The sequence below is a fragment of the Phodopus roborovskii genome, unplaced genomic scaffold (assembly GCF_943737965.1).
Source record: "Phodopus roborovskii unplaced genomic scaffold, PHOROB, whole genome shotgun sequence".
NCBI lineage: Eukaryota > Metazoa > Chordata > Mammalia > Rodentia > Cricetidae > Phodopus > Phodopus roborovskii.
Window position 1 is genome coordinate 19284698 of NW_026126485.1, and position 10158 is coordinate 19294855.

The 10158-nt window shown below is 47.9% G+C and overlaps 1 protein-coding gene across 1 annotated transcript; it reads right to left on the reverse strand.

The window, feature by feature from the left end:
• Nucleotides 1-501: 501 nt before the first annotated feature.
• Nucleotides 502-5000, reverse strand: Dand5 (DAN domain BMP antagonist family member 5). Its single transcript, XM_051194985.1, has 2 exons — nt 4389-5000; nt 502-986 (listed from the first exon to the last, which is right to left on the reverse strand). The coding sequence occupies exons 1-2, from the start codon at nt 4695-4697 to the stop codon at nt 741-743; spliced, it is 555 nt and encodes a 184-aa protein (XP_051050942.1). The 5' UTR covers nt 4698-5000; the 3' UTR covers nt 502-740.
• Between the last annotated feature and the right edge of the window lie 5158 nt (nt 5001-10158).

Sequence of the window (10158 nt, forward strand, 5' to 3'; positions counted from 1 at the left end):
GGGCCAGGTTTTCCCAGCAGCTGCTTCCCGCTTGCCTGCCATGAGTTTTTGTTGTTGTTGTTGCTGCTGCTGCTGCTGTTTTTCTGGTGTCCCTAGAATGGGGTCATCTTTGCTGAGTGTCTGGGTTTGGGTGGTGCTGTCATCCTAGCAGTTAGTGTGTCTGGCTCGGACAGAGAGAGATGCAGTGCCACCTCGTGGACAACAGCGGAAACCCAGGCTGGGGGAGGGGGCTCAACCAGGAGCTGTGCTGCGCGTGCGTGAGCAAGGCCTGTGTCTCGAGGTCTCCCCTCAGTGATGAAGCCTCAGTGGCTTTAGTTTCCTCATCTGCAAAATGACCTCACCTGTGAAATCCTACCCAGTGGAACCACGGAGAGCTTATTCTTGAAGATGCTGTGAGTTAGCACTTGTGGAAGAAATATTCCCTCCATCACAGGGTCCTGTGAATCTCACACCTCAGCTAATTTTCACCTTTCTAGGGCTTCTTCATGCATGGTCAGTCAGTCCTCTCCCGCTGACTTACACCCCAGCCCACATGCTATGACTATTAGTGGTCTAAACCCACGACTGGCAGACCATGTCTTGTGTTCCAGGAGCAAGATGAGGGTCTTGTGGATCTGTCCATCTGTCCTTCCTACCCTGCTCTCTTGACCTGATGTACATCATTCAGGTCACGTCTTTCTACCACATCTTCTGCTTCTTCTCAAGGTTCATGCGCTGTGCAGTCGTCCTCGATGCTCAGCTCACAGCTTCGGACGGCACTGACACTTCTGCACCAGGGAGACCGACATCCTCACTCGCCGAGGGGAGGCTACATGGCCAGCTCTGCACCACAGCACCACCGATGTCCGGCGCTTTTGAGCGGGCACACAGCTGTTGCAGAGGACTACAGGGGTGAGATCCGAGCTGGGAATATAGAAGGAGGAACAGTGGCCGAAACAAAGATGATTAAGGACCCTGACGGCTGTGCAACCAGGCCTGGAAAGCACCTGCAAGCAAAAACAGGACAGTCAGCACTGTGCAGTTTTGGGCCAGAGGGATGAGAATAATTACTATCCACTTCTACCCCTGACATAAAGGCATGGACGCTGAAGGCAGGTGGCCTGTGTTTCAATTCTGATTCCTCCTTCTGGCTGTGTGGCCTGCACCAAGTTATCAACCTTTCTAATAATTTTTGTTGGATAAAATCTTCCAAATCAAGGGCTGGGGAGTTAGTAAAATGATATGGTGCAAGCATGAAGACCCGAGCTCAGATCCCCGGCACTCACATGAGATGGGACTCATGCCTGTAACATCAGCCCTGGGGCTGCAAGCCAGCCCAGCCCAGCTGAATTGACGATCTCCTGGATCAGTGAGAGTGCTTATCAGACAAGGCAGGAGGGAGCTGGAGAGGTGGCTCAGTGGTTAAGATCACTATTCTTCTAGAAGACCTGGGTCCAATTCCTAGCACCCACATGGCAACTCACAGCTTCTCCAGAGATCCAACTCCCTCCTCAGGGCCCCAGGCATGCATGTAGCAGACGGATGTACGTGCAGGCAAAACACCCATAAATTTTGTTAAAAATAAAGGAAAAGACACTGAACATCAACCTCTGTCCTTTAGACAATGAGTACCTCCACACACACTCCCATACAAAACTCGTCCAAATTAAATTCGAAAGCTGGGCCTGGTGATGCAACCATGTACATCACAGCCATTGGGGGGGGTGTCTCAAGATTGACGCCTATGTGGGAAAGTTATTGAGACTCTGGAGCTGGAGCTCAGTAGGAGAGCACTTGCCTAACACGCACAAGGCTCGGGTTCCGTTTCCAACACCACAGAAAAAGGAAAAGTCAAAGGGACAGCTAGAGATGACATCAGTTAAGAGCACTGGTTACTCTGTCCCCACAGGGTGGCTCACAATCACCCATAGCTCCATTTCTAGGGGGTCTAACACCTTTTCAAGTATCTACAGTCATTAGGGACCCACCTGACCCACCTGGTATACATAGTAACTGACAGTAACTGTAGGTCAGCAAGATAACTCAGTGAGCAAAGGCACTTCTGCCAAATATGATACAATAAAGGGACCAGTTCCCACCAGCTGCCCTCATGGGTACCCACAAAGTAAGTGTAATTACATTTTTTTGAGACAGGGTCCTACTATGTAACCCCAGCTATCTAGAACTTGCTGTGTAGATCAAGCTGGCCTGGAATTCCCAGAGAACCACCAGCTTATGCTTCCCAAGGGCTGGGTTTAAAGGTGTGTGCCACCATGCTCAGCATTGGAAAGAAAACTTTAAAAAGGAAAAGAAGAAACTACTTGAAACCTTTAAAATTTTTTGTTTGGCCAGGCATTAGTGGAGCATGCTTTTAGTCCCAGCATTTAGAAGGCAGAGGCAGGAGGATCTCTGTGAGTTCAAAGCCAGTCAGGTCTACAGAGTGAGTTCCAGGTCAGGCTCTAAAGCAATACAGAGAAACCCTGTCTTGAATAACCAAAAAAAAAAAAAAAGTTATTGAGATAGGTCTCATGTAAGCGTAAGCCCAGGCTGACCTCAAATTCACTATTTAGCAAAGGTTGGCCTTGAATTCACTATCCTTTTGCCTCAGCCTCCCAAGTGTTCCCTATACAAGTCCAAGGGCCTGGATTCCACTCCCAGAACTAGAGGGGAAAAAAAGAGACAATCCCTACTCCCCCCTCCCCTGCTAAACCCAGACTAGATGTTGTGTCTTACCTGTGATGCTGGGGCCAATGTTACTACATCCCTATTTCCAAATGAGGAAACTGAGGCTTAGAGGCTTAGAGCTGCCTGGGGCCACACAGTTGCAGGGAAAGCTGCCAACCTAAGTGTCTTGTGTCATGAGGGGCAGGTGCAGCTCTGGACTCAGCAGTGAGCTAGACTGAGTTTTGTTCTGCTAGGTGCAGCCTTGGCTGGGAGGCAGCTGATGCAGACGGTGGAGTGGGCATGGTAGTGTGTGTATAACCCCAGCACCCAGAAGCATGGGATCGCAAGTTCCAGGCCAGCCTGGACTATTTAGTGAAACCTATATTGAGAGGAGACAGATCAACCGGGTCTCCTGAATTCCAAGATTTGTTAGGCAAATACCAATCCAGGAGGTTTGGGAAATGGTTCCCTATTGAGCATGGCCAGATGCACTCTGCAGGAACCCAGGATTGTCACCTCTATGACATGGGAGTAAGGAAAGGTTAGAGAAGGCAAGCTACAGATTCCAACAATGAAGCAGGATTTGAACTCAGCACAGAATAAGAATCCCCAAAGCCCTTCTGGAACACCAACTGAATACAGATAGAGCATTTCTTGTTCATCTGCTTCACAGTCCAGAAAGGGATATGCTACTAGTCATTCATTCATTCATTCATTCATTCATTCATTCAACAATGTCCACTGTGTGTCTGGCCCTGTTGTAGGGCTTGGGGACAGGAATATCGGAAAGAACAAACTTAGATAACTTCTGCCCTGGAATGGAAATGTATCTCAATAGGTAGAGTACTTGCCTAGCATCCTTGAGGTCCTGGGCTCCACTTCCAAAACCACACAATCTGGGCTGTGGTGCAAACCAGCAATCCCAACCTTCAAGAGGCAGAGACAGGAAGCTTAAAGCCAGCCCTAAGCTCCCTAAGATCTGGGCTAAAACAACAAAACCTCTGCTCCAAGATGGATGTGGTGACTCACACCGATGGTCCCAGGAGAAGGATCACTGAGCTAGAGGACAGTCTTTGATGCATAGCAAAACCCACTCTAAACACACACACACACAGAGAGAGACAGAGAGAGACACAGAGAGAGAGAGAGAGAGAGAGAGAGAGAGAGAGAGAGAGCGAGAGAGAGCACCATGTGTCAGGAGTGAAGTGAGGAGAGGTCAAAGAATGTAGAACCTTGTGGGCTCTGAGAGCCTAGACTTGTTCAGAGAAAAGTGAGAGCCACGATGGTTTGGAGGGGAGCAAGGGACATGTATTTGTCAACTACGTCTTCCTGGCTGCTAATTAGGCAAATAGATTCAGCAGCTGGAGATGTGGCTCAGTTGGTACAGCTTTCCTCACATGCACACAATCCTAGGTCCCTTAAACCAAACGTGGTTGCACTGTATATCAGCACACATGAGGTGAGGTCAGAAGTGGGACCTAAAGATCCTACACAGAGGCCAGCCTGGGCTACAGGAACCCATGACTCAAAAAAAAAAAAAAAATGGAGAGGGGGAAGAAAATAGACCAGAGATGGAGATGAATGAATCTGAAGCCCATAGGCATTTAAATGGAAGATCCACGACTTGAGATTTGATTGAAAATCTGCCCAAGGCCACATAACCTGTGCTCTGTACAAAGCAGAGTGCCTGTCCTCACCACCACCCACCAACACTGACATCATCAACACGACCACTACAGACCCACCTGAGTAAAAGCCACAGCCTTACAAGTCTCCTGGAGCGCTTCTTGGGGAGCCAAGGGCAAAGACATGCCAGCAGCCACTCTCTGCCCTCCCTGCAGCCCACCTGTACCCTGCTGTTTGTCTTGCAGGCTCAGGAAGACCTTCCAGCTACCCAAGGCAGAGGCTGGTACCAGAGGATCCAGAATCCAGCTCTGATTGGCAGCAGCCCAGGCCTGAGCAGGGATAGATGGGGGTCCAGGCCTTCCTGAGCCTGTGGGTAGCCACACCCCACTGAGCAGACCCAGCAGCATGGTTAACTGGTCACGGAGCATCACTTAGTTGTGCTGTGGTCCGTCTGTCTTGAAGTGGGCTCAGGGTCCTCGGCAATGGACCCTGCTGTCTAGAGTGTGAGGCTGGGCCCTCAGAGATCTGCTTTTCACCACTATTGCTTCCTGGGCAGCCCAGGGGTGGTTCTGGGAGCTCCCAGCAGGGAAGGAAGGCAGGCTGACCTGGCCAATCCCACAGCTCCTCCCAGCCTGCTGGAAGTCCCAGTAGGGGCTGACCCTGCTCCATGGGGACCATGAGAATCAAGGAAGGCAGGTCTAGGGGACAGAGGCTCAGGGGTCTTTCTAATCCTGAGGCCCTCATTTAACCCCTTAGTGACATTACTCCCTTCAGTGGGACTTCAGGGTTTCCTGCAGTTTCCTGGCTGCACACCCTCATGCAAGGCGGTTAACCACTATGGGCTTCAGCTTCCTCTTCAGCAATACGATGCCTTGAACAGCCTCTACCTCAGAGGCTGTACTGAGGACTCAGAAGGACCTGGAAACAAGTGTTGGTGCACATTAGTCTCGTGAACCCATGATGCTTTTTCCTTCCCATTCTGAGGAGGGAACCCTATGGATGACAGTCAGGGAACCATGCCACACGCCTGTGTCCAAGCAGTTATGAAGTAGCATGACCGCTCCCGCTGTCTTATTGGGTGGGAAGGTGGAGACAGGACTTCCTTCTGGCCATATCATCTGCTTGCTCCACCTCATTCTCCTGAGTGCAGAGATTACAGGTACTGGCCACAACTCCCATGTCTGTCATCCCAGCACATAAAAGGCTGAGGCACGGAGATCAGGACAGCCTGGGCTAAACAGTGATGTTGTTTCAAAGAAAAAAAAAATAAAATAAATGGAATGAGCTTTAGTCCGGTATGGGTTTCTGCTCCCAGGGCGGTCAGGGGAGACACCCCCCCCCCAGAAGGTGACACTTGGTTGAAGAGAACCGAGAAGCTGGGAACAGAACGGTGGGAAGTACACAAAAGATGTGAGACTGCGCCCCAGGCTTTGGGGCCCTCGAAGTACCTGGGGGGTCCAGCCCTAGTGCCTGAGAGGAGTGCATCTCACACTCAGGTGAGGAAGGGCAAGGCCAGGCCGCTGGAGCGTGAGAAGCTGCGGCCTTGGTCTTTCCCGCGGCACGCTCGCCATCTGGCGGCGGATCCCGGGACTGCATGACTGCCGCGCCCGCCACCTTCCTCCAGGCGGCAATCCCCACCCCAAGCATCCTTTCTGCTGTCCTCCAGCCAAGGCCAGTTCCATTCTGCCAGAGACAGAAGCACCAAATATCGCGGCGGCCTCGACCGGTTCTCTGCCATCTCGCACATCTCATGCCACAGCGAGTCTGGTTTGCAGCGGGGTCTCTCCAGACACCACACACACACACACACACACACACACACACACACACACACACTTCTCACACCCACCCCTTCCTTCAGTTTGATGAGTGCACTCACCTCAACTTCCCACTTTGTCGCCCAGCACCCGAGGGCACTTCAGTCAGGTCAAGGCACTCTGCTCACAACCCTCCAAGATACCCATCTACTTCCTGGAGCATTCTAAAGACCTTCCCAAGCCCCACCGAATCCTGCACAGGGGACCTGATTATCTTCTCACCCTCGCCTAAGCACCCTTCTCCCTTTTCTCACTTTAGCCAGAGTTTCACAGCTGTTTCCAAACTTCCCAGACAGAGTCCCACAATACCTCATGGGCATGCAACGGTCTTCTGTACCCACAGATAGGGAATGCAAGGATTGAACCAACCCCAGTCTGAGGACTATGTCATCAGGCTATGGCTATCTAAACAATTTAAGTGTTTACACACAATGCCCAGCACATTAAGCCTTTTAGATCATCTCATGATGACTTATGGTAGGTTCTCTACAAATGCTGTGACATTTTATTTCAATGTATTTATTTTTTTAAAAAAGGGTTTCTTTATGTAGTCCTGGCTGTCCTAGAACTCATTATGTAGACCAGGCTGGCCTCGAACTCACAGAGATCATTGTGTTTCTGCCTCCTGAGTGCTAGGATTGAAGGATTGTGTTTCTACTCTGAACTTTACTATGCCGCCTATAAAAGAGGCTTGGGCATCTAGAGTAGCTAGCTATGCTCAAACTATGGGTTGAGAACCCTTTGGGAGGTTACATACCAGATATCCTGCATATCGGGTATTTAAATAATAATTCCTAACAGTGGCAAAATGTACTGTTATGAAGCAGCAACAAAATAACACTGATTGGGGTCACCACAACATGAGAAACTGGATTAAAGGGTGGAAGCATTAGGAAAGATGAGGATCACTGATCCACAGCTTTGGAGTCCATAAGGCACCCATGCCATACAGAGAGATACTAGAAGACTAGAGCAAGACTGAGCGTGCCAGAGAGATGACTGAGCACTTAAGAACTCTTGCAGAGGACCTCAGTTCACTTCCCAACACTCAAGTAACTACAGCTCCTGGGGACCCCACACCCTCTCTGAGCCTCCAGGGGCACAGTGCTCATGCAATACTCCTGTACACACATGCACACTCACATACTCATTCCAGATGCAGAACATCACCAGCGTCCAAACCCTCAACTGGCTTTCCTAGCATTGGTCAGGGTCAAAGGTCAAGCTCCCAAAGCATTGCTATTCTATTTCAAAATGCTCACAGCTCTTTTTTAGAAAATGTACGCTCACATGTTTTTACAGGATATTATGCCAAAATGCAGCATATTAACCAACGCCATGCTGTCACTTTAGACATGCTCCTATATTTGACTTTTACCAAAATCATGTTTATAGACATGCATCTGGTCTTCAATGTTCTGTAGTATGAGATAGACATTCAATAGAAACGAAACAGTTGTAGCGCTAAATATGTTCACTGCTCAATCACAGGCCTCCAACAGTAACAGAAAATCGAGGTATGCAGGCATCCTCGAAGGCCAGGGGGCCAGAAAAGGCCATTGCGCCCCTGGAACTGGAGTTACGAAATGTGGCCATGAGACTTTCTACATGGGTGCTGGAGACTGACTCTGGAAACATACCACACACTCTTAACTGATGGGCTATCTCTGTCGGTCATCTTTGTTTATTTTTGTGTGGTGTGTCTCCGTCACTGTGAATCACTGCAAGAACTACTATTCAAGAAATCAGTGAGATGAGTCTTTGTCTACACTGTGTTTATTTCCTGCTATACTACTATGGAAGGAGGGCTCACAGAAGCTTTCTTTCTTTCTTTTTTCTTTCTTTCTTTTTTTTTTAAATCATGTATTTGCTGGGCATGGTTGCAGAAACCTATAATCCCAGCTCTCAGGAGGCAGGTCTTTGAATTTGAGGCCAGCCTGGTCTATATAGTGAGTTCCATGGCATCCAGAGCTACACAGAGAAACCCCGTTTCAAAAAGCCAAAGCAAATAAACAAAACACTTGGCTTCTGCATGCACCTGCATGATACAAACACATGGGGCTGTGTGTACCACCCCACAGAAAATGCACATGCACTTACTCACACACTTCCTCACGCACTCACAACGCTGGAGAAATAGCTCAGTAGTTAGGGGCACTCCCTGCTCTTCCAGAGGGCCTGGGTTCAAATACCAGTATCCCCATGTCTATAACTTTTCAGGGGTACAATGTCACCTGCAGGCACCAGGTACAATATGTTATACACACATACATGCTGACAATGTACGCATACACATAAAAATATCTTTTTCAAAAAGATTTTATTTTGTACATCATGTTCTGTCTGCATATATGACTTTATGCCAGGAGAGGGATCCGATCTCACTATAGATGATTGTGAGAGTTGAACTCAGGACCTCTGGAAGAACAGCCAGTGCTCTCTCTCTCTCTCTCTCTCAATCTTTTTTTTTTTTTTTTTTTTTTTTTTTTTTTTGTTTTTTTTTTGTTTTTTGTTTTTTGTTTTTTTGTTTTTTGAGACAAGGTTTCTGTGTGTAGCTTTGTAGACCAGGCTGGCCTCAAAATCACAGAGACCTGCCTGCCTCTGCCTCCTGAGTGCTGGGATTAAAGGTGTGCACCACAACCACCCAGCTCGCAGCAAGTACTCTTAACCACTGAGCCATTTTTCTAGCTCCACATAAAAAATTTTTAAGTAAAATATAAATAAAAACAAATAGAGTTTTCACTCAAAGGAATTAAATATTTTAATTACACTATTTGTGTGTGTGTGTGTGTTTGTGTGTGGTTTTTCAAGACAGGGTTTCTCTGTATTGCTTTGGAGGCTGTCCTGGAACTAGCTCTGTAGACCAGGCGGGTCTTGAACTCAAAGTGACCTGCCTGACTCTGCCTCCCGAGTGCTGGGATTAAAAGCCACCAATGCCCAGCTTTTAATTACACTATTTAGTGATTGTTTATTATGTGGGAATTTTGATCATACTGTGACACTCCCCAGACTGTAAATAAAGTTTACCTTGAATCAGAGGGTGGAGCTAATGACTAGCCAACCAGAATTGGCCATAGAGAAGCCAGCAATTTGGATAGAGAAGACATGCAGGAAGGAAAGGGTGGGAACCTGAGTTTGATGCTTCTTTTTGGTTTTGGGACAAGTGAAGAGACACGTTTCTTGATGGATCTCCAGCCAACAAAAGTAAGGTCAGCTGGTTGCTTTTTGGCTTCTCTGAGCTAACAGGTTTTCACACCCACATTTGACTTCCAAGTCTTTGTTGGTAAATAGAATGATAAAGACTTAGTTTAAACCTACATATTGAGACCACAAGACCTAAAGGCCCTCCTGGCCAAGGCCTGAGTGGCCAGTGGGGCAATGGGTGAAGGACCATGGGGCTGAACACAATAATTAAAACATCAGTAGGTTCATGAGCAGTCACTAAACTGACAGAAAAACATCTATCTATCCTTCTATCTATCCATATGTAGATATATGTAAGAGATTGCTCAGAGGTTAAGAACAGTTACAGCTATTGCAGAGGACATAAGTTCAGTTCTCCACACTCATATGGCTGCTCACAAACAACTCTAACTACAGTTCCAGGGGATCTAATGTCCTCTTCTGGCTTCTGTTGGCTCCTGAATGAACTTAGTATACAAACACTCATGCAATCAAACACATGTACACATAGATTTTTTTTTAACCTTTAAAATTACAAAAATCAAAAAAAGGTGGGTATGATAGTTCATGCTTGTAATCCTAGCACTGGGGAGTCTGAGACAGCAGACCCATGGGTATCACTAACTCTCACTAGCCAGTCAGTCTAACCTACTTTGTGAGACCCAGGTCAATTAGAGGCCAAAACTGATATGGATGGTGCCTGAGGGACAACTCCCAAAGTTGATCTCACATCTTCAAATGCTCAGGTATAAACATATATGCATACAGACAAATGCATCTCTCTTTCACACACACACACACACACACACACACACACACACACACACACACACACATTCACTCACTCCGTAGGCCTGACAATCTAGAGCAGTGGCAGAATGTTGGGGAT